This window comes from Cottoperca gobio, chromosome 7 (assembly GCF_900634415.1).
Source record: "Cottoperca gobio chromosome 7, fCotGob3.1, whole genome shotgun sequence".
NCBI lineage: Eukaryota > Metazoa > Chordata > Actinopteri > Perciformes > Bovichtidae > Cottoperca > Cottoperca gobio.
In genome coordinates this window covers 9,862,758-9,887,718 of record NC_041361.1, presented here as the reverse complement: position 1 = coordinate 9,887,718, position 24,961 = coordinate 9,862,758, and the positions used below count along the sequence as shown (strand labels likewise).

At 40.4% G+C, this 24,961-nt stretch overlaps 3 protein-coding genes across 6 annotated transcripts; 1 reads left to right on the top strand and 2 right to left on the bottom strand.

Moving 5' to 3' along the window:
- Positions 1-4,325: 4,325 nt before the first annotated feature.
- On the bottom strand, positions 4,326-10,886 carry cbx5 (chromobox homolog 5 (HP1 alpha homolog, Drosophila)). Its single transcript, XM_029434932.1, has 5 exons — positions 10,707-10,886; positions 10,053-10,233; positions 9,370-9,601; positions 7,757-7,857; positions 4,326-6,012 (listed from the first exon to the last, which is right to left on the bottom strand). Exons 2-5 carry the CDS (start codon positions 10,181-10,183, stop codon positions 5,871-5,873), a joined length of 606 nt encoding a protein of 201 aa, XP_029290792.1. The 5' UTR covers positions 10,184-10,233; positions 10,707-10,886; the 3' UTR covers positions 4,326-5,870.
- Positions 10,887-11,388: 502 nt separating this feature from the next.
- Positions 11,389-15,324, top strand: hnrnpa1b (heterogeneous nuclear ribonucleoprotein A1b). Of its 4 annotated transcripts, none has more exons than XR_003832466.1 (12): positions 11,389-11,544; positions 12,064-12,180; positions 12,288-12,434; positions 12,535-12,745; positions 12,821-12,904; positions 13,005-13,058; positions 13,159-13,260; positions 13,343-13,489; positions 13,580-13,735; positions 13,830-13,898; positions 15,079-15,146; positions 15,222-15,324. XR_003832466.1 is itself a non-coding variant. In XM_029434931.1 (11 exons), the coding sequence occupies exons 1-10, from the start codon at positions 11,533-11,535 to the stop codon at positions 13,886-13,888; spliced, it is 1,089 nt and encodes a 362-aa protein (XP_029290791.1). In that variant the 5' UTR covers positions 11,389-11,532; the 3' UTR covers positions 13,889-13,898; positions 14,078-14,394. The 4 variants fall into 4 exon arrangements, 2 of the variants coding, with proteins under 2 accessions (XP_029290791.1, XP_029290790.1); XR_003832465.1 differs by having other exon boundaries at positions 13,580-13,747; XM_029434931.1 differs by lacking the exons at positions 15,079-15,146; positions 15,222-15,324 and adding an exon at positions 14,078-14,394.
- nfe2 (nuclear factor, erythroid 2) lies at positions 14,910-18,333 on the bottom strand. The gene is given in 5 exon segments (XM_029434928.1): positions 14,910-16,369; positions 16,371-16,721; positions 17,508-17,645; positions 17,760-17,838; positions 17,991-18,333. Coding segments are annotated over 4 exon segments (1,461 nt in total). The 5' UTR covers positions 17,808-17,838; positions 17,991-18,333; the 3' UTR covers positions 14,910-15,445.
- Positions 18,334-24,961: the final 6,628 nt, after the last annotated feature.

The window sequence follows — 24,961 nt, the reverse complement described above, 5'->3', positions numbered from 1 at the left end:
AGAGTAAGCTGGCAGCTGTGGCCCTGCCTAAATAACACCCAAGGTATCGTGTAGAGCAGGTACACCAATGCTGTTTCCCTCGACAGACCACTGTGCTAGTCTTACTGTAACTTCACCCTCATTCTCTTTAAAACATCTTGTTGTCTGTATTTAGTGTTTTAAACTCAGATCCTGATGATTTTGCATTTTTCCACCACAAGAAAAGCCCTTTCTGTATTTTTTCTCTTAATTGGTTTAACAAGTAATTTAGGCTTGTCTAATGTGAATTTCCACATGGCAAAGAGAGCAGCAGTTGTAGTGTTCAGACATCGTGCAGCGACAGACACAATCACTATGTGTAATTTAGCAGCAGGGGACAATGAGCTAATCTTGCAGGAGAGCATATACTCCCAATTTAAAATCAATCTAGATGCATTTGGTTTTTTAGGACCTCCAGTTGAGCTGTGCTGTAAATAAGAGCTAGGTTCGAAGCTGCACAGTTGTTGTCTGCCTGCATGGGGGGTCATTTTAAATCCACTGATGGATTCACAGCACATTTCACTGCAAAGTTTCACACACATTTTGACACTAATATGCCCCATTTTTCCTAATCATTTTGTTGCTGCACTGCAAGTAATTAGGTATAATTATGTCACTGGATGATTTCTAGCCATTTATTGAAGAACTGACTTACAAGAAATCATTAGCAGCAGCATGGTTTTAAATACTTGAAAGAAAAACAAGTGACATGCAGGGACAGAAAAGTTATGGTGTTGGAATTTGTAATCCAATTATCTTATTCTAGTGAATAAAACACTGTGCTGTGGTTTCCTATGATTTTCTGTCTCCAACCATGGAGGACTTACTTAATGCCTTCAATCTTTCCTACTCACTCTCCTCTCTGCAAATTAATTTATGGTCTAATTACAGGACAAGCCTCCAGATATGAAGGAACACAAATCACTGGTCCTTACCAGATGGCAGAAAAACGGCATAGGATAATTGAAAATCTAGAAGTGGATCAATATTTAGAAGCCCAAGGTTACACGAAGTATGACAATACTATTAACATGGAAATATGATGCATTACATCCACAGGCAAATTGGTGTTATTTGATGGTGAATGTGTGCGGACTGAAATGCTTCTAGTGCTGGCTTCTCAATAACAAAGATACCATTCTAGCTTTATTGCAGGTTAACCACTCCCACACACCCCTAGATTATCAAAAATGTACCATTGCAGTCTCATGTGCATACTTAAAGCCATATGTGCACACTTGCACGCATGCATATTGTTGGCCAGTGGTGTGTGGATCAGGTCTGGAGGTCCCCTTTCTGCCAGAATGCAGCATGAAGGCTCAGAGCCCCGCTGTGTTACAGACTACCTCTGGCCCACCCCACCCTCCTCTAGCATTTACCTCTGGCCTGTTAAAAATGATATCAGCTCATGGAGGGCAAGCATTAGCATTTGCATTTTATTGGAAGCACAGAGATTTAGAGCAGAGGATATATCAGCTCTGAGCAGACAGAATTAGTTAACAATGCATTACCTGCCTTTTATGGCAGCTATAACTCTTTCCCCTGGTGGGGAGAGGAGATGAAGGGAGGAGTGGGGGGTGAAGGGGAAACACAGCCAGCAGAGAGTTGGCGGGGAGAGCAGTGACGCAGTGGAGGGGGCATTTGGAACGAAGAAGCTTTGTCTATGGGGCTTTACTGCACATTAAGTGTGATAGCCACCCAAATTAGAGCATCACACCGCAATCACCTTCACACAGATCAGTGCACTGTGCGGAGAAATGATGCACCAGTCATCACTGCAGACCTTTTTTTTATCCGGTTGCAACAAGAAAATGGAGACACAGCTGTTGGGCAGCTGTGCCGACATGATCACAGCACAAGGAAAGGCCACATCCAATGACATCGGCCTCTGTGAAACTCATGACTTACAACACTTTTACAGACATTTTTCACAGTTTCTCTGGAACACTCACTGAAGACTACAAATCTTTTTTTTCCTCTCATATACAAGATAATAGCACTTTGTGCCACACGCGTGTGTTATCTGTATCAGTGCACATTTATTTGTTTGCTGTTTTAGTGGTATTCTTGAACAAGCTGTGTAACACTGATGAGGCCCACTGCAGCAGTCCCTTCCCTCGCCACAGCTCCCCCGACACTCATTTTGGGGTAATGTGCTGCAAGATGACCCACCTCTGCCGTGGGCAATACCCCGAGGAACTCATTTGCACTGGAAGTTACTGGTAAGGGACTCGGCTTGAAGTGCAGGGAGGCTGCTGCATAAATAAATAAATTTACACCAAAAATGTAATTATATATTACCAGCCATTTAGACACGGAACATACTCTGCAAGACATACTAGGCTAAACAAATTTGCAGTATTATAGTTTACAATAAAAAAAAATACTGCAAGTTACACTAAAACGTGTGTTAATTTTATAGGTATATATTCAAAATATCAAATAATTATTCAGTGCAATGTCAAAAACCTACAGGCCATGCATGCATCCCGAAAGACCAACTCTTCTTAGCTAAACAAAGCACAGCGAGCTCCTTGTTGACTCTGCCACTCATACAGCGCACACTCATTTCTCGCACAAGGCTTGAATCATTTCCTCATTTAGATTTTTAGCTTCACCCTGCACACCCGTGAACCACGTCTCCAAACTGCCTCTATTTGCCACACACATCACAGGCACAGCTCCCATGAGTGCCACTGTGGCTTTCCCAACCAAACCTACTGGCCTGGGTTTGTCAGCAGACAGCTCCAGGCTCCATAAAACAGCCTGCTGCTCGCTCCCTTTGCCCAGCTTAATGGTCCCTGGGGCTGGAAATTTACTAGTGACCTTTGCATTCCATTTGGAGTGTAAAAGCCTTTTTGCTAGGAAAATTCCATCACTTTAGACGTAGCTGAGCAGCACTTTGTGTGTGTGTCTGTGTGTGTGTGTGTGTGTCTGCGTGTGTGTGTGCGTGCATGTGTGCATGTCAGAAAGAGAGAGAGAGTCGCTATAAAAGGCAGCAAGAAAGAGAAAGAGGGTGGTGAGAGAAGAACAAGGATTAGACTCAACCTTAACTGCAGTTTATTGCCGATATTGCAGTAGATCCCCATTAAGGGGCCTAACTAACAGACCAACTAATTTCCTGTTTTTGTCATGATTGCCAGATTGTGACAAAATGGGGGCTTGTCCTTACATTTTGAAGTCTAGCTTTACTGCTTTTGCTCCCTCCTTGTTATATTCCTCACTTTCCAATTGAAAATAACATTTCCTCACATATTATATAGGATTACATATTCTGTGTATTACGTTTGTTATTCAACCTATGGGGTGCTTATAATGACAATTTTTTTTTTTTTATGGCTGCATCATTACATCAAATGGAAGTGGGGTGCTCAATGGCCTGGGGCTTTAAGGCACCACCATGCATGAACCATAATATCCTTGGTTCACATCCGGCCAGGGACCTTTGTTGCATGTCATTCTCAATGTATGTCTCCCTCTCTCCCCTCACTTCTATTGATCACTATCTGTTTCTAATTAAGAAAAAAAACACCTAAAAATGATTTCTAAATAAATCTGTGTGAGTTTGAACACTGCACGCTTCACTGCACAATGAACATTTGTGGACCTACAGGTGGGTTCAGCATAGTGACTCTAAAGCCAATTGACATCCTGGAGAAAGCTGTGATGTTCAGTAAACACATGATTTCATACCCCTATTAAAGACGCGTAATAATCTATCTATAATGGCTGTTCAGAAAAGAGTAATATGTGCGTTTAAGTTTTTGAGCTGAGTGACTTGCATAAAAATGGAGTTGACTTTTACGTTGGTGTTGTTCAACAGCGCCATCTGCTGGGTGACAGCAGCTGATGCTCTTGAAACATTTTCCTTAACAAAGAAAACAGATAAAACAGAGAACACATCATATTTTTGCGACTTGGGTCTTTATTATTGCCTGAGGACATAGTCATTTCCCCCTCCTTATATTAGCAAATGTCCTCATGTTGAGATTAGGTTAAGTGTAGTTTAATACCGTTTCATCCAAAACAATCCAAATTAAACGAGTCATTTTGACTTTTTTCTTTCTAACTTCCTGGCTCCCAGTAATTTATCCAATCCTGGGGTGTAAGTTTTAAATTAAAGTTATTTATTCTCTCTGCAGAAATTCCATTCACATCCTAAAATAAGTCGACTGACAGAAACTTTAACATTGAAAATGTTTATTAAAGGGTGCTACTGTACACATATTCGTAACATTTACTTGACACAAGAAATAGGGGTATTTAAAATGTCTGCACTGGCAAAAACTGAGGACAAAGCTCAAGGGTATGAAAGGACAAAATATTTTTAATGAAAAAGGAAATTACACCAGAAACATAATTGAAGTGATATCAAGAGACTTGATTAATGTACTGTATGCATGAAAGGGGAGGTCACAGCCTTCATTCACAATGCTGATGAAAGCCAAAAAATAAAAAGGAAAAGAAAAGACTTCAGCTCTGTCTGCAGACACTAAACATTTGGTCCTAAGAATCCATGTTGGAGCATCGCAAACTACAAAACCAGCATCCATCTTGTGTGTAAGAATTAACATCGGCTTGGCAGGTTGCAAAATCGTCCGTCTGAAAAAATTTGAATACTTATGGCTGAGAATAATCATTACATATCACAATAAAACTCAGGGCATGCATAATCCAATCAGTTTTAATGTTTCAAATTAACCTTACAATGATATCAATAACAAATACTCAATTGATGTGGATTTTTCCACTTTACAGTGTAAAAAAAAAAAAGAAATCTATCAAAGTATCACTAACTAACAAGCTCAATAACACCATTAAAACTGCAGGGTAGTCATTATAGAGATTGGTCACAGTCCAAAAGATGTTCATCTTTTAGCCACAAGGTGGCAGACCCCAATGACTGGTGATTAATGCTGGTTTCATTTCATGTGGAAGATTGTCTAACCTGTGAACATGAGACTGGTCCAAATATAACACTGCAGTTAAAAGGACAAAAAAAAGTACAAAACTGAGCAAAATTTGTTTTATTGTCCTTTTTCCTTGAACTGTGAACGAGTAAAGAAATTAAAATTAAAAACACCACACAGTTCACATGTTAAAACTTGAAAATAAGAAAAGAAAATGACAATAATTAAAAAAAAAAGAACGAACAAGGATAATCACTACATTATAAAGACTTAATTGGCCGGTGTTTTTTTTTTTTTTTGCAAAATTGCAAATTGAGTAGTTATGTACCGGTAGACGGGACACACTGAAAAATCTACAAGAGATAAAAAGTTTTTAAAAAAGGAGGGGATTATGCAGTCAGTGAAGTGCTGCGGTAGTTGCTTCCTGCATTTTGATACTACGGTTTTATCCTCAGTGGTGTTAGTGGGTTCTTAAAGCAAAGAGGTGCACTGCCTATAAAGACTTAATGATGGGGTTGTGCACCTGCTATGGGACAAGCGCATAGTTAACAGCTTGTACCAACCCCGGCTCTCAAGACTATTTGCTGAGTTTTAACAGATGGCCATGTGTGCTCTTGGATGCAACATACCTTATTGACAACCGTATCCTGTACTAAAATATGATGTGTTAAGACATTCAAAAGAAGGTAAAGAATACAAAGACAGAACAGCAGAAACCCTCCCCAGTAGCATGCTACTCATGTCCGCTACAGCTTCACCTCCTGTCTGATGGATCCGTCTCAGCAGTCTGGGGCCTTTGTGCTCCGATGGGGCATGGATGGAGATAATACGACTGTTCGCCGTCTTTGTTGGACATGGTGAAGAGCAAGGATGGGAGGTTTGGGTGTGACTCAAGGTTGTCCCTGCAGTGGAGGAGGTACGGTTTCCTCCTGAGGTGCGCACTCACGCGCTGACCATGTCCTTCTCCTTCTTGTCACTGTCTTCATGCCAGGTGAGACGTTCCTCATAGAAGGCTATGACAATCTGTGGACACTTATGATTGGCTTCCTTGGCAAGCACGAGATCCGCCTCATCAGAGTCTTTCCTGAAAGAGAAAAAGACCAAAGTGCGACATTAAATAGTCATTCATATTCAAACTCATTCAAAACTATTAGAAAAGTATTTCAGCGCACATTTTAATTACCATAGTTTAAAATAAATCTGGTTTGTGTCATTAAGTATTTGATTACCTTTTATTATTTGTATTAGGTTTACATTTATTTTTTGACGTTTTTTTCTTCTTCAATCAATAAAAAACTAAAACAAATCACAGCTATGGTACAACTGTTGCCTCAAACACCCGGGAATGGAGCTTGACCGGGCATGAGGGACCACAAATATATCTATCTAGCTAATATGTAAGGACATAAAATTATATGGCGTGGCTTACTGTTTGTAGACTAATGGCCAGCTATTAGTGCTGCTAATGGGTCATTCGTCAGCAGGAATCTGGCACATTGAGAGCTGCCGTTTAAAAAGAATCATGCAACGGCAGAAACTGTTGCAGGCAACACCGTACATAAGGGTCAAAACCCATAAACAAGAAGAGACCCAATACCAGAGGAAATATGAATATTAAGTACATGATTAAGTGGAAAGACAAATGCAAAGTACTTAGGAATCAATGATATCATTAGCAGAATAAAGTTGGGTGGAAAAGAAACTCATGAAGATTTTCACTTATTACACCATCATTAGCCACACGGTGCACTAAAGCCTCACCGTGACAAGCTAGTCTCAAAACGTATGGTTTCTTGAAAAGAATATGGAAGATGTTCAGAACCACTACGCTCATAATAATAATACATTTTATTTATAGAGCGCTTTTTAAAAAGGTAATCAAAGATGTCGCCGCATAACACTTGCCGAATCAGAATACTAAGAAACGGTTTCTACGTTGATTCCAATGCAGCAGATAAAATCTCCACACATCTACCAAGGAAGTCCTAATCATTCAGAAAGAAGGCAGCGAGTCTGACATGTGAAGGTGGAGAGATGTGGACGTGAAAAGAGCTGATGTTAGTGAAGACTTTCTACAGTCTTGTTTGGATATTAAATAACACACTACGCTACAATAATTCACTACTGTAAATTTATGTCATCTTTTCACGGTCACAACTGCCTTGCATCGACAGTCAGAATATGTGACGGTTTTAGATTAATGAAAAGAAAGTTCAAAGTTCTGTCATCTATTATTTCATTACTTTTGCGGATGTTTTAAGTTTTTGCCGTATTATCGTTTCAGTATCGAGTTTAGTCAGGTAATGCCCAGTGTTGCTAGTACAACCTGGTACGATCAGGACAACTGCTTTTACTTTATGTGATCCGATGATCAAAAGGTATTGAAAGGTGGGTTTTACAGATAGAACATGAGACTTATGTGGGCTGACAGGAGTTTAGTGTGTGTGTGTGTGGTGGCAGCTCTGCAAATGCACTGAACAGACATTAACAGAGCAGGAGAGTAAATATTAGATTCCTTATAATTCTGGGTAAGGTGTATTGAAGAAAAGACATCAGTAATAGGGTTGACTGTTGATAAACAATCACTATAGATAGAAAAAATCATGAACCAATGAATCACAAGCACATGGCAAATGAATATAAGGAAGTCAATGCACTGGATTGAAGTGCCAGGGACAGCCCTGGATGCTCGTCTTAAGACCTGTGCATGAAAACTCTTTCTAATGACGATATTGCTCGTCTATTTAAGCAGCGATTACATTTTACACAACATTTGGCCAAAACTAGATTCCTAATGCAAATTTTGAGAATATATAAATAAAACCTACCACTTCATAAGAAACATTAGGTCTCCACAAGAGTCAGTTGCTCCAATGATCTTTTCTGGCTCAAGTCCTCTCTCAAAGCCACGGGCAACTAGGATGTCGTCCTGAAAGACAACAGATGGAAAAATATATTTTTATATTATACACAAAATGGTAAAATCCTGGCGTATGTTTACAAAGGGTGTCACGATTCAAACATTTATTTTCATTTGTGCCATTTTTCAAGTCTGGATTGGTAAAGATCAACCTCAACAAGACTGAACTGCTTTTCCTTCCGAGTAAGGGCTCTCCGGCCCAAAACCTTACCATCAGCGGCACCTCTGTTGTTTCGCCGGCTCAGGACTGCAAGGAATGTAGGTGTGACACTGGAAGACCAACTGTCCTTCAATGCCAGCATCGCGGCAACAGCCCGCTGCTGCAGATACACATCTATCCGCAGGACACGTCCCCTACTGACCCAGAAGGCGACACAGGTTTTGTTTCAGGATCCTGTCATCTCACACCTTCACTACTGCAACTCCCTCCTGGCTTGACTACTTATGCTCTACAGCTCATCCACAATGCAGCAGCTCAACTGGTCTTTAACCTCCCCAAGTCCTCCCACACTACACCGCTCCTCCACACCCTTCACTGGTTACCATTGGCTGGCCCAAATCTGCTTCAAGACACTGGTGTTTGCCTAAATGTAATGTCTCTTATGCCCTGACAACAACTATCATTTACTTTCAAGAGGCCTACATGGCATCAAGCAGATATATCCACCATGTCTTTGGGAATGTACCATACTAAGGAACAAACTGTTGGACACAAAAGAAAAGAGCCACTAGACGACATAATTTAACAACAGCTCGAGTTTCCTCACCTGCAAACAGCCACCAGATCCTGAGCTGTAGTTTTTCAGTCAACAATACGACGTTGATTTCATAACTCACAGGAAAGAAAAAAACACGGTGACTGCAGACTACTGCGGTAAGATACGATGTGACATAATTTCATAACCAATAAAAGCCCCTGACGCATCAAGTCGACGCGCGTCTGTCTCCCTAGTTTGTGTGGCATATCCGGCACCGTTGGCAATCGGCAGCTTTTCGGCCGAATTCAGCATGTTGAATCGATGGCAGAGCTCGCTGGTGATAGAAATCACTCCAATTGGCTGTTCAGCTTAAATAAACCAGTGTCAGAGAAGAGGAAAAGATGCGAGGAAAAAAGCAAACAACTAAAGTCAAGAGGGCACGCGCAGAGGATCTTTTCATTTTCATCTTCATCTAATAATATTTTCACAACAACAAGGCCATATGGAATGAAACTAAGTGGTGAGCGAGTGTGATGTGAAAATAGTCGGCAAACGATTGCTTTGTTTTAATGCATCACAACAGCTTGTATATCCACAGCCCTACATTTTCCCTTTTTGAATGACAAATAGACCACCGTGGCCAGCTGGTGGAGTTTTACTCCTCTCAGGCAGGCGCAGAACGTACGTGCTAGTTGGCCGTAATCTTGGCGGTGCATTAAAGTGCAATATTTGGACTCTGTCCGCGGTGCATACACTGCACTTTCAATGCTATTTTTTCATGCTTCAAAAACAGGATACACCTACTGCACACCACATTACATACCTCCTTTGTCTTTTTGGGCTTGCTTTCACCCTCCTCATCATCATCAGAGCTTCGCTTCTTTGAGCTACTGGAATCTTTAGAGCGTCCCAAGGAGGCTGTGACTGATTTGTTGCCCACACTGGTAGACGATGAGCTTCCACCACTGCTGCTGCCTTTCTTGTAAGTCTTCATGAATTCTGAAATGAGCTCAGGGCAGCCAAGATTTTTCTCTGGCTCCCAGGTGTTGTGCTTTCTGAGGAAAACCACAGTGCTGCAAGTCAGTATCAGTATAGACACAACTCTTAATCAACTGCACTGATCAGAGATGAACAATATATTGAAATAAGTATTGTGATATAAAACTTGATATAATCTGTAATGTCCATAACATTGTACATATATTCTAATCTTCATTATCCTTCCCTGGTCTTTAGGGCATCCTTACAGTAACCATATGAAGATATCTTAGTGTATGTTGTATCTGCCTCAAAGGGCAGTGGATTCCCCTGCTGACTTGGCTATTGATATCCACCTTACTAACCACGAATGGCCGTTTTTTCTTTTGGTTTCTATGTGAAAATCACCCACTAAAAGTATATTTACTATTGCCCAACAGTGTTCATGGTGTAACGTTAGCTTATACCTGCGGCGTTGAACGTGCAAGTAAGGTTACTGGTTAGCATACTGGCAGGAAAACAACTTACTCTGAATATCCTTTCCACTTCAGGAAGAACTCAACCCTGCCTTTCACCACCCTCCTGTCCAGCACCTTCTCCACAACATATTCTTCCTCATCAGAGGATGAGGAGTCGTCTTCGCGAGACTTTTTGCCCATAGCAAAGTTTGTTGCTGAACGCTACGCTGTCGCAGGCAAATGGCACTTCCCTGTACAGGAAAACGATTACAAACAAGCTAACGTTAAAGATAATATGGGTAATCTTTTCTAGCCGATACATTACGTTGTATAATCTTAAGCACAAAGCAGGCACTAGCTAGATAGATAGCAAATAAAGGCATCATTTCATTGTCGTTTCTCCTATCTGCAACAGGCATGACCGACTATAAAATATACTAAACAAATTGGCTGGTTAAAGACCTCGTGGAAATTGTCCACTTAAAGTCTAGAAAACGTTATCTGAAATCTTAATATGTGCAAATAGGAATGTAAATATGATGCTGTGTTTGCTACTAGCGTTAGCTAACCAATGGGCATGAAAGGCAAATTTGCTAATGCAGTAACGTTAGCCTGCAAGCTAACTCTTCAACAAGCTAACACTAGCTAACGTTGATACCAAATCGCAAATGTAGAACGATACTTGTAGCATCATGAGCATTTTGATATGTTAAACATCTCTTACCCTTTGGATGCGTAGACTGCCGGTATGAACCAGATAACTTAGGAGATAACGTTGTCTTTTGTGTACCTTCGTCTGTGGTGCCAACGCTGGTGCTACTTAGCATCTAGCCTGGATCGGTTGAAAGGTGCTGTGCGGTTGTCCGTGCGTAGAAAAAGCGCGCGTGAAAGGCGCACAATGAATGTACCCGCCCCTCGGTCAGCTGGGGATGACCTATATATTTGCCTTGCGAATATGCTCCTACCACGATTATAATTTATTTTTTATTACAACTTATTTATTGTCATACATGTGCATTGTGTGTCTCCATAGCAAATATAATTAGATATAAACGTGGAAGGTAGAGGAAAGGTGTAGTGACGTTGCTTCACAGAGAAATGCAGAGCTCCACATCCACACACACAAGTCAAAAATCAAATTTATTTAGGATTGGTGATCTATCATTTTAATGTGCTGTTTTTCTGTGCATTCCCTCAATACATCCGTGGCCTTGTTGTGTTTTTCATTACATCACGCACAAAACGTGATATCTTACTATGTATCTCACATATATTCCTGCACACATACAACATCCATTTTGTATTGTCGTGGTTGTAAAATGCACCGCCTATCGTCAGATTATTGGTCCTTAGCTGTGATTGATTGAAGTTGGACCAATAAATATTCAACCAATGCTGACGACAGACTGCAGCGGGAACCACTGACCAATAGCTGCGTGAAAGAGGTGTTTCCTTTGCTATTTATCCTACCGTTGAGACTCAGGTTGTCTGACGCAGATCACTTCTCTCCGTTCAGTCCACAAGGAGTGTTTAAGGATTTGCCTGCAACAATGTCGAAAGATGTGAGTATTGAATTTGGAAAGCAGATTCTCTGCACACGGTGTGTTTAAAAATTATAGCTCTTTGAAGTAATTTCGTTCACGCGACGCTCACCGCAGACTGCGTTTCCACCCTAGCTGCTGCAGCTATTAAGCATTCTAAAGCCGCCATTTTATAGCAGCTGGGCCTCGTGGCCTTTGTTCCTGCGGGAAGCTATGTATGAAATTCAGGAATTTCACAACACTGTTGTCTTCAGTAATACTATACAAACGGCGAACACTACATTCACACAGATGTTGTTTACTGTTTGCATACAACCGCTGCAAAACGTACTCATCATCAGACCGGTTCGCTAATGGCGGCGACGTCTCCCTCCTCCACCCTGTCCCGATTATTTTGATTGCATGAACGAACCATTACCGCATTGTTCATTCTGAAGCAGTTTATAGTGAATATAATAACAACCGAAATTGCTCCAAGTGCTTATTTGACTGTTGGTGAACGTACGATGATGCTAGTGTCTTACTTTGTCCATTGTGTAGGTCCCACGTGAACCGGAGCAGCTTCGCAAGCTGTTCATCGGAGGTTTGAGCTTCGAGACCACAGACGAAAGCTTGCGAGCTCATTTTGAGCAATGGGGAAGCCTTACAGACTGTGTGGTAAGGTTTCACTGTACCCTTTGGCGTTGTTTACGTGTTTGTACAAACGGAAGGCATGCATGTGATGTTTGGGTGACACTGGGAATAATGGAAGATGCTTCCTCTAGGTCATGAGGGACCCCAACACCAAAAGATCCAGGGGCTTCGGCTTTGTTACGTACTCATCAGTGGATGAAGTTGACGCTGCCATGACTGCACGCCCCCACAAGGTTGATGGACGAGTTGTTGAACCTAAGCGAGCAGTTTCCAGAGAGGTAGGTTTGATTTTAATATTAGAAACCGGCCTTGAGTAAATAACCTGTAATGTAAAAGAAGGACGTGTCTAATTACAATGACAAATGTATTTGATCATAGGACTCAAACCGACCAGGTGCCCACGTAACGGTGAAAAAGATCTTTGTTGGTGGCATCAAAGAAGACACAGAGGAGTCACAGCTGCGAGATTACTTCTCACAGTTTGGCAAAATCGAGGTTATTGATATCATGACCGACCGTAATACTGGAAAGAAGAGGGGCTTTGCCTTCGTGACTTTTGATGATCATGATTCAGTGGACAGGATTGTCAGTAAGTAAAACTGTTCACGGTGATTTATCCACCTAATGTCTTGAAAGGCTACTCAACACCCTTTCTTTCCCACAGTTCAGAAATACCACACAATCAACTCTCACAACTGTGAAGTGAGGAAGGCTCTCACAAGGCAGGAAATGCAGACTGCAGGAATGGGTATGAGAGCTAACATTGTTATGCAATCAAGCCAGATTAATCAACAAACCTTTGTCCCAATCGATACTATGCCAAGGCTAATGGTTGGGTTTTGGTCTAGGTCGCAGCAGTGGGAGTGGAAGGCCCTATGAGTATGAGAGAGGCTTCAATCAGAGTACGAGTTCTTTTGATATGGTTTATATACAATTTGAGTTACGTGTACTGGTATAATATGAAGTGTCTGAAACCTGACTTTGAATATTTGCTTCTCTCAGGTGGCAGAGGTAGATATGCAGACGGTCCTTACAATTGCAATGGAGGTGATGGCGGTAACGGTGGCGGCGGAGGCGGCAGTGGTGGTGGTGGTGGTGGGGGAGGTAAGTGGTCATTTGTCAAAAAGGCTTAAGTGCTTTCACAATTGAAGCTTTGCAGTGTACTGAAAGCATATGCATGTTGTAGGCTATGGAGGTGGTCCTGGCGGTCCTGGTGGATATAACAATGGCGGAAACCGAGGTTATAGCCAAGGTTACAACCAGGGTGGTGGTGGAGGAGGCGGCGGAGGCTATGGTGGTAATGGAGGAAATGGTTACGACAGCAATGGCTATGGTAAGTACTATAACATATTATACTATACAACTATTGTGTTCAAGATCTTGGTGACTTACGTTTATTTATTTTTTGTAAATTATCTCATAGGTAACTGTGGGGGAGGCGGCAGCAGTGGCGGTGGTGGTGGCGGCGGCGGAAATAACTACAGCAATATGGGCCACTACGAACCCCAGGCCTCCAACTTTGGCCCAATGAAGAACAACTTTGGTGGTGGTGGTGGCGGCAGCGGTGGCGGCAGTGTTGGTAGGAACTTTGGTAAGATGGAGGAAGCCGATGGGCGGATGTATACTGTGGGTTGGCACAGTTCTGTAAGCTGAGTCTTCCTAATTCATTACAGGTGGCTATGGAGGTGGCTCAAACAATGGTGGCGGATATGGTCGTTCAGGACGATTTTGAATGTGACTTGGTAAGTACTTGATGGCATGCATTAACTATTACATTTGTATCATAAAACCAGAGTTTGTAGTTGCAGGGACTCGTTAAGTGTAGCTAAACATAAAAAAATAATTTAAAAAAATCACTCTGGATCTCAGGTCATACAAAGTCAGTGCACAGTTAACAATGTTGTTCCGTATTGTTCAACAGGACTGAGTACTTAAGTGAGGAGAGCAAGGAGAGGAGAGCAAGCGAAGTGACAGGGCAGCTGCAGGTTTACCTCCTAAATCTGCTCAGCCAAACAGTTGTGGCAGGTTACAGCTGCTGCAAGAAGAGATGTACAGTAGATAAATCATGGAGGGTCTTCATTTAAACGTTTTGTGTTTTTTCAATCGAAATGTGTTTCTGGAAAGCAAGCATTCCTATGAGGTTTTATGTAGATTTCTTTTCTTTGAGTCTGGTTTTTATTTGTAACTGCATCAAATCAAGCTGAAATAAACCATCTTTCGGGTTTTTTTACCACGTGTTGTTAGCCTCTTGAGTGGTTTGGGAAAGGGAGGGTTCACTATTAGATGCTGCACAATGTGGGATGAGGGACATACTATTCACGAGGAGCCAAAAAATGTCCATGTGATGTTAGAAGACATACAATAGTAATACATGCATACACCATAAGTCAATACATTTACAATACTGGTTGAGGAAGGAGAAGTGGTGCACAAAATACTTCAACATAAAGAGCCGATCAACTGGTACAGACTCCACCCTGAGTTCTGCAAAGATCAACTGGAGGATGCTAGCTTACATGCAAAGTCTTTGAGGCTAGTCATGGAAGCCAGCTGAGGGAGAGAAGTAGCAAAACCATCGCCAGGATCATTGAAGCAGGGGAGAGTGAGAACAGAAGCCTGAGGCTAGCAAGCAGCAGCTACCAAAAGGCTTAAGTGCTGTGTGTAGGTAAGACCAGACTTCTCAACTACTGATAGTATGTCTTGCTTTTGTCATGTAGCTGGTAGTAAGTTGTGTAGCCCAGTAATGACAACAATTTTGTGCAAACAACTTTTATTATGACTTACAACAATGTTGACTGGTAATATTGGCCTCCTAATTGTGCATAGAGGCCCTATAAACATATTGCATGCTCTAAACAAAAATGAACAATTCCCTTTTTTTGCAAAAGACTGTTTTACTTATTTGGTTTTTCTGCTTTCTAGGAAACTCCCTACTTGGACCCCCCCCCCCCCAACCCTGACTTCATTTCTGTGACAATGGCTCAAATCAGGTACAGAACATCAAAATTGTGCATGTCGTCACTTGTTTCAAAATGATATATCTAACTTGATTCTGTTTTTCAAAGGTTTCGTCACCCAACCTGCTGATGCTGAAGACTTTTTAACTGAAGACTGCTGTGCAGTGTCTTATATATATATTTTTTTTTAATAAAGTATTTTTCTAAGGCACTATGGTGTGGTTTCAGTCAATTTTCACATTGATGCATGTTTGGCAGGTTTCATAACCATGTGTAACTTTCAATCAGTTATACTTTCAGTTGGCACAATCGGGCGGTATACTGTGAAGGTATTAAATGAGTTCTCTCTTTTGCATAGTCGTGTGAGGTACCAAATACATTTTACCATCAGGTGTCTGTTGTAGGGCATAGTCATCTATTGAGTAAGGGTGTCCATTTTCATCTCTCAAGTGAGAAAATACTTCTGAATAAAGGTCTGTAAGGCGACATTTAATAAAAGCCAAGCTGCGCTGAAACTCGAGCCTTTCCTGTGCCAGACGCTCTCTCTGGGCCTGCAGCTGGTTAAGTTCTCTTTCAAGGTGAATTATGCTCTCAAGCTTCCTCTTCCTGCAGTTCTGAGCTGCTACCTTATTCTTCCCTCTCCGTCTAATGTCCCTGACAAGTGCTAGTTGAGTTTCTGTCAGAGTATACTGTGTCAGCAGCTCATTGAAGTCATCCACAGGTAGATTGATAATCTTCTCCATGGGGAAGGGGATCTTCAAAGACCTTGCCCGCCGCTCATCTCTGCTCAGCAGCACCGCTGCAGTGGAAATACTTCCTTGTGGTTTTATATACATGTTATGCTGTGAGCTCCCTCTGCTGGACACGCCAGAGTCGATGTACAGGTTGTTCAGAGCAGAGGCCTCACGCTGCTGTTTCACTGACAGAGGAATCGGAGCGTTACCTTGTGTATGAGATAATGTGGGTTGGGGTGGCAAATAAGACGGCTGTGCACCGGAGTGTAAATGCAAGTGAGAGTGACTCTGGTAGTCCATTGAGTAATGTATGTGTGCTCTACTGTCGTGCTCAGCCATGCTCTCTTGTTCACAGTCACTATATGTCATGCCTATCTCTACACTCTGGTAACCTGGTGCACCACAAACAGGATTATCTGGGGAGGCCAGAGGTGGCGTAGATCCCAGAGACAGCCCAGAGTCCGATTCTAGATCATCTGCTGAGCGGGCGTGTGAACTTTGTCCGTGTGGAGTCCACAGCATAGTGCTGGCGTAGATCCTGAGACGGACCGGCGTTGGCCCTCCTGTGACCTTGACTGGTACTGGACATGTTCATGTGTGAGGGCTGTGTGTGAGAAGATGTAGGGAGCATTCTTTGATTGAGCTGAGATTCAGGCAGTCCGTACATTGCCTCTACATTGCTGCTTGGACGATGACAGACTGGCACCTCTTCAGCGTAACATCCATTGTAAGTGCCAACAGTGCTTAGCTCACAAGCAGCAGGAGGAGGCTCAGAATGGGACTGAGCCATCCCATATCCTCCCATAGGGACCATGGGCCCCATGGCTTGGTACTGTGTTGTTTCATAGGAGCCTTCACTGGGGACTTGAAACTCCTGGAACAAAAACAAAAAGAGCTTAAACGGATATGACTGACGGGTACATCGTTATACATGTCACATCAACAGCAATAAATGGATTGAAGGCAATAAGAACATTTACAAGACCTTTGAATTAATTAGCGGAAAAGTGTATTTTCTGCATTTCATCCGGCTCACTATAGAACACAGTTTGCCCCCACTTCAGCATGCCACCCATAGCCTATGAAGGGCTCTCATAGATGTGATCAGGTTTCACCTAGAAACAGATGGCTATTGTGCGGCGCAGGGGGCCGCTAGGAACATACAGCACTTGCCCCCTCTCACAATCTCTCCATCCTGCTATCACTCAAATGGGCCATTGTTGCCTTCCTCAGCTGAGTGTATTAGTTTTTCAACAGTTAGCACCACATGAAAAGTGCAAAATATGTATTTATTCCACTAGAATAAAACCCATTCTGTTTAGTAATTATTACTTTTTCATTCATCAGCCACATTTTAACTGTTGTGTTTCATGCTCTTCTTTCAACATGACACTGAGAATAATACAATTGTGTCACTGATCTGATTAAAAGTAACGGATAACATACATTCTTATCTGCTGAGGCTGATGTACACCGTGGGCTCTGAAAAGCACCAAAAATTGTATCTTTCCAAAGTGTCCTCATGCATTTATTAAAAACAATAGCCTACAACCTGCACTCCTGTGATAACACAGCATGAGGAATTGTGGTAACGTAGTAACATAGTGCTAAAAAACCCTACATTTTTACAGTGCTCAGTGTGTCGGTCAAGAAGAGTTACCTGCAGCTCGGTGATGGCCATCAGCTCCTGCCAAGCCACATCCATCTCTGCGTCCTGAAGAGCTCCATGAGACCTGGCTCCAGGGAAATTAGCTGACATGGACACTCCCCCACACAGTCTGCCTGGAGTGGCTAATACCTTGTAATAGAATTAAAAAATATATATACAATTAAATTGATTACCTCTTTCATAAGTCTATTTTAGGCTTGAGTATGTGTTGTGATTTCTGTTCCAGTTCTTAGACAGGCCTACCTCACAGGTTCTCCTCAGAGGGAGAACACAGTTGGCTGTTGAACACATTCAGGACAGGCTCTAGCTCCAAAACATCGACCTGGTAACAACAAAAGAACAGCGAGTCTAGTGTAAGTTATTATACTTACCCAGCCTCTGAACTTTGACACACCTCCAGAAAGAATAGATAAAAACCACATAGTATCTGCAAACAGTTTAGTCACACCACAAATGCCCATTTCTTATACATACAGTACATTATATATCTTTAGACCTGTCGGTGCTAAATAAAAGACTGTTTGAGTGTTTTGTAGGTTCTGTCGAAGCACATGAAGGTTCAGTTCAGTTCAGTTGACTCCTCCCAACAGCTGTCCCGGGTGCAGCTATGCTGACCCCTGATAAGACAATCTGCGGGAAAACAGCGCTCTCTACAAGACACACTGGGGCCTAATAGCTTCTTTGGAAAATGTGGTGTTTGGCAACATGTTGGCAGCAATCTTAAACTATTTTGGTTAAGCTCTGACAGTCGCAGTTATTTGAAAGTTTTAGCATCTCCAACTTCCACAACAAAACAATCAGAATTGAACGTTTTCAGCACAGAAATAAAACAGTGGCTTAAACACCACGGGGATGTGCACACTGAATAATAGATATTTATACTTATACTCACACATAAACCCTTTAGGTTTGTTCTGTAGCTTTTACCCTGAATCTGCTTGTTTAGATGTTTTAACCTGAATTTAAAAGTCTAACCAGGGATGGGGCTGCAAATTATCTTCAGCTATATACCTTCTGCATTGCGTCCTCTTTTGTAACAATGTGTTGCCACTGTTAAACTAAACAAATAAATACATTTTAAGTGTCTGCTATATTGCTTTGGGTCACTTAAAAATGCATCTTTTGCATTGTCTAGAATAACGATTTTAATTCTCGACCTCTACAGTCGAAAGGTCACTTTAATAATCTGCATATGTCATTCCTAATACCATGTTCATTCAATAAATATGTCTGAACAAGCGGGAGTATTCCCGTCAATAAATGCAAAATGTGATGATCAAGTGCCAGCCTCAAGCTGCTCCACTGACAATAAAACAGAAACTGTTTTGTGGTTATGACACAGCCGAGAGAGTGTTTGACGGTCCCTTTCAAGTAAGAATTATCTGAAATATAAAAGTGGATAAAATATTTTTTTAAAGCTATCAAAGTCAGGCTAATTGGAGTGGAATATCAAACACTGAGGTGTGACAAATTACAGACTTGGCTCAATGAGTTTAGCCTTTGAAGAGGTCTGTCTCAGATGTGAAATATATATATGTAGATATACATACATATTTGCAAAATGTGGTACGTTTCAGTATATTTTTAAGTAATTCTTTCTACTTGTTAATGATGCAATCCATTAAAAGAAATTGTTTCCTCTTTTTTATTTTAGGATTTTAATTACACGTCTAATTTCCACTTATTTACCTTCAAAACAAACTGCATTAAATTTGCAATATTGCTTATTATTGCAGTGGAATCTGTCCGAAGGGCTATTTGATGGCAGATGAAGTCAATAATTTTGTAATGTTTAAAGGTTCTGTAACATGGGGTTATAGCTATTATATCCTGCTATAACCGGTGTTGTGTTTGTGGTAAGTTTCTTTTACTGTGAGAATCATAATTCACTGTCAACACTCAAAACTCTCCTCACAGGTGCAGTCAATAAAATGATTGATAAAAACAGTGAGTCAAAGTAAACCTCAAATCAAATCTAATTTGTGGAAATGTATTTGTCAGTTGTATTACTTTAACTGTAATATTTACAACTTAGATACTTGGAAGCGTTAGCAACAGTATAATTACATTGTTCAATAGCTCACTTTGTTATATGACGATGTGTAATGTAACTTTATCTGAAGTGTTACATCTACTTATATGTACTTCAACAAAGATTTCATTTAGGTGGGAACGTTGTAACCTCTCTTGACAAACATGACTTTGCAATGTAACAATAAGAAATCTAACAAATCAGAAAAAGGAAGATGAATGAACATACCTGAGCAACATTCTCTGCTTCTTCAACAGGTGATGAGTAAAAAAAACTTCAGATGTGAAGCACAATCCTGGTGGTAAGAAGAAGAAAGAAATGAGTAAATGGAGATACTGTTCTTTTTCACATATGCCGTGCTGTTGCTGACTTTTATAAGAAAAACAAGACGTAAAACACACGAGGCCTCTTGTTCTATCCCTCATTCAACTGTCTGTGTTCAGCTACACATACAGCCACCGGCATAAATGGGATGGCTCTGTGCAGACAAACGCAATCTTCCTGTAAAGCACCCACACCACAACTTTTTGCGCTCTTGTATCCTTAATAGCACACTTGCACCCCAACCTCCAAATTTCCCTTTAGCCCACATGACAAACCACAAACCAACAGTTTGGCATACACCACGACAATCATTCTGTCAGTCCACACTGAGGTAGGTAGATGTTTACAAAAACAAACAAAAACCTGTAAGCAATTTTGATTCTAATTATGTTATGACAATACACTGAAAACAATTAGATTAAACTTCTAAAAGTGAGTGAAAACTAGCAAGATTGTTGTCTCTGTCCTGACCAAACCGTACAAGAAGTGTGTCCCTTCAAATCCTCCCAAACGAAAGGTATGAGGAGTGTGATGTGGAGCACCTGGAGCCGGCATTGCAGTGAGGGCCCTGTTCAAGCAGGGGTGGGTTGGAGGCAGGATTGAGACTTAGTTTAGCAGAGATGGAATGTACACCCTCCGACAGGTAAGAAAGACTACATTGTTCCTCTATCTGGCAGAGCAACCGCCAAGGGAGAGAGAGGAGCAGGGGGAGAATGGAGGGGAGCGTGTCTTACATAGCAAGTGACCATTAAAATCCCTCACAAAAAAATCCCCTCATTGCCCTGATCTGAAGCACTGTGAGCGCTGAACTCACAAAGGCTATGTGTTATGTAGAACTGCTCTATTGTGCAACAGCTTCCACACAATTACTTATAGTAGAGATGTTGCGTATTCATTGTTCCATAGAACAATTTATATTTTTGCTCATTGATAGCAGTAGCAGTCCGTCTCACAGCGACAATGATGATTTTGGATCTAATCGGCATCGCATGAAATATTCAAGACAGTTCATGCTCTGTAAAAGACCCCCTACTGTGTACATTGTGCACAACATAGTGGATAGATTTGATTTTTAAAAGCATTTGTTGATGAAATCGCTTGATGGACATATTCAAATATGTGTCTGTTAGTTCAGCTTCTGTGGCTTCAACAACTGCTTGTATCAGTCTTTGTAAAACAAGCAGATGCAATTGCACGTTAGTAGGATTACCTGCATGTAAGGAATCCCTGATCCAATTTCTGAAAAGAAAAAAAGTCTGCACATAAAACAACTGCAGTGTGCAACAAATGCAAACAGTGTATTTTAAGATGCATCAAACTTCATAGAATAACTTTTTCCCAGAAATGCAAAGCTGAAAACAAATGTCACAATAACTTTCTTCCTTAAAAAGCATTGAGTGAATACTTTTTTACGCTGGGAAACAGAAATCAAAAATTACTTTATATTATAAAATGAGTACAAAGAAACACTATAAATATATATACACATACATTTTAAATCAATTATTTAAGTGTTCATCATCTTTACTAACACCCTAACTAGCCCAAGTTAAAACGTAATAAACAATAATACAGAAAATGTACACAGGGTTCAATATTTTTATAGTGGGTGCATAAGAACACTATATTATACCTAATAATAAAAAGATAAAGCTGATCTTAAAGTCTTTTTTAGACATTTACAGTGGCAATACAAATATATATTACACAAAGGTGAAGATAAATAATTTTGGGGTAATTCATGGAACATGGTTTGTTCTGAATACTAACCTGAAGCTTTTTTATTGTGAAATAAATATACATTTTAGGGCTTGTCATAAACAAAACTGAAGTTACAGAGAGGCTTTCAGTAAGGCACTATACTCAAAAACCATGAGAACATTACAATATCACATCCCACAGAGACATAAATCTCAATGTTTTCTTTGCCATTGTTCTAAGATGGAAAAAGTAGGTGGCTGACATAGTCAAGAAAGGTGAATGTCTACCAGGAATCAAAGAAGGGACTTCCCAACCCAAGTTCCTAGCACCCAGCCCCTGACTCAACCACTGCCACAGCATGCCAAAGAGCACCCTGTTATTACTGCGACCACAGTAGTTTTGAATCTGGACACAGTTCCCAGATCAACGCCCACTTTCCCTGTTTGTGTTTGTTTGCCTCAATCATGTCTTTGACATCTCTGCATTCGATCTTGCCTGAACCTCTCAGGGCTGTCAGCCTTGTGTTGTTGTGCACCTCGGTGCTACGAACAACTCTTCTTCTAAAATAGACCGGACATGTTGACTGGGAACTGCCCACAGTTCACACGAGCTTAAATGATCTTAATGATCATTGTGTTTTTATACCAGGGTGTGTTGAATTTGAAATGAATGGTTAAACATGTCTGTTAGGTTGTTTCCCACCTCCTCTATGTGTCCTGGTGTTTCAGTGGTATTTCATTTGTTCATTAAAGATGGAGGAATGTGGCATTTATGGTTTTGTTTTCACATCCAGAAAGCTGTATCAGACATGAGCGGAAAAAACCACCTCACAACTAAACAAAATGAATGTGTGCCTTGGGTTGTGGTATCAAAAAGGGAATATTTTTGGAGTCAGCTTCTGGGAAAGTAAAAAAAAATAAAAAGGCAGATGGTGTATTTTTCCTTTCTTATATTGATAAACTAACGATTCGTAATCTGAAATATAAAACTTTTTTTTTTACTTTTTTCCATAGTTTTTCCATAAACTTCAATAAAACGAACACTGCAATTAGAGGGGAAATAAAAATAGTAATATGTGCAACCGTTCCTTGTGGTAGTCAACTGGAAAAGGTTTGTGAATTTGATCCACAGCATGTAGGTGCAGTTTGGCTAATATCCAGTGTTACATTTTTGCCTAATCCTATTGTGGATAATATTAAAGATGCAAATTCTACTTTTATGATCTTTTTCAAATGAGCATGATGCAAAGTGATCTTTATTGCACACTGTACTCCTCAGAGCAACTGTAGATTTTGATACAAATTGGATTCAGAAATAACCTTTCCATTGCTGTTCCTTAAAATGTCACGATGGTCACACATTATCACAACCTGAAACAGAGAAAATGAGGAACCTGAATATGCAGCATCATTCTTCTGAATGTCTCAATACAGCATGCGCTTATCTCAAGATGTTGAGATTAAGATAAGGTTTGTCACAACACTGCTGTGTTTCTTAATTATTTTCAGATGTTTGCACCCTATTTCTTGTATTTATACATTCACAAAAACATTAGAAAATAAAGTAACAAATAAGAAAATTAAACAGAAATAAGTACTTTTATTTACTTGTGTAAGTGTGCATGTGTGTGTGTGTGTGTGTGTACACAGGTAACTGCATTTTAAGACAATGATAATAATAATAAGACAATTCGAACGTCAAGTCTGCTTAAGACAAAGAGAAGGAAGGTACGGAAAGGAGGATGTTGGTTGACGGAAGCTCTGCTTAATGCTGATAAAAGGAACACTTGGTTCTTAGGAGGGGAACTGCTAACTGCTGTGGTCACTGGCATAAGCTGAGAAGAGAGGAGCAGCGCATACAATCACATTATTTAATTTTCTCTATTTATTGCTATGTTATTAATGTCTACTTTTTATCGTTGTGAGCAATAGACAGGACTAGTAATAGATGGTAAATATTTGCTGAACTTTAAGCGACATTACAAACTTTAACAATTTTCTCACATCTTGTTTTAAAATATTTCTGAAGAGGTCAATATGCTTTTTCTGGTCCCTTTTTCTGGTCCCTCAACTAAATGTAGGTGCATATACTAATTACATATAAAAGATATCGTTAGTGTGGTTCCATTTTTTAAGCCAGCACAATTAGAAGTAACAATTGTTATATACTTTTTGCATGTTCATTCATACTTGAATCATCATTCAACTTTCATTCATCCTCATCACCAACTCTGTGATGGTTTTCAAATACATATAAAAGTATGAATGCATTTGGCTTCTAACATGCGATGGTATGACAATGTCATCTAAGAAAATTTAAACCTATAAGTTCAAAGAAGCATACTCTGTATTTTCCCGTCGGGGTAGTGGCTGAATTGTGTAAACATAGTGCAGTATTGCAACATTTCATGGTTGCCCGCAGTGGTGTTATGAATGCATGTCAAAATAGTTTCTATCTTTTTACCATACACTTTTTGCAGTAAAATAATATCTGCACACCACTTGCTTTCCAAACGATATATTCCAGTATTATTTCAAACTCAAACCCAAAAATATCTTACAGTAAGGCCAGTGATGTCATTTATGGAGTGAAATACAGGGAAATCCCCATCAGCCTGGGTTTCCAGATGCTTCCCAGAAGTGGGAACTGAGATAATTGGGGTTGGTTAAATGTAGGAGGATCCTGAAAAAAGATGTTGATGAGTGCGAGCAAGCTAAATCAGCTTGTAGCCTAAATTAGTTTTTTCTAAAATAAATTTGTTAACATGCAGTCCTATTTCAAAAACAAAAAAATATCCACCTTCAGTTACCAAATGTATAGACTAATGATTGATAATAGCCTAATAATATGGTTTAACTACAGTACTCATAGCAGTGTTGGGGAGGTTACTTTAGAAATGTAGCCTAATAGATTACAGATTACTAGTTACCCTGCTAAAAATTTAACTAAGTAATGTAACTACGGTATTTTAATTACTTCATTAAAGTATTGTATCTTTTGATTACTTTTTGGGCAATAAAGTTGGAAAGTCCTAAAAACGTAACCTTAAACCAGGTTGCGTAAACATCAAAACAGTAAGCTATTCAACACTGATTACTGTCAAACCTTTATTAAAAGTACTTCAATATAGCCTTACCTTACATTTAGATAAGAAACTGTAATTTAATGACTTATGACATGACACGGTTGGAGCATAAATAAGGTTCATGGAGAATATACAATGTTGGACTTTACCTGAGGGGCATTACAAAGTTGCAACTTTCCCCACTGAAGGGACATATGTGTTACAGATGCCGTTGAATGTTCTTGATGATTAGCCCTATACATTTAATTTCGTCATAAATGAAATGTACCGTATTTCCTTTCCTGGCTCCGCGCCCTGAACTGC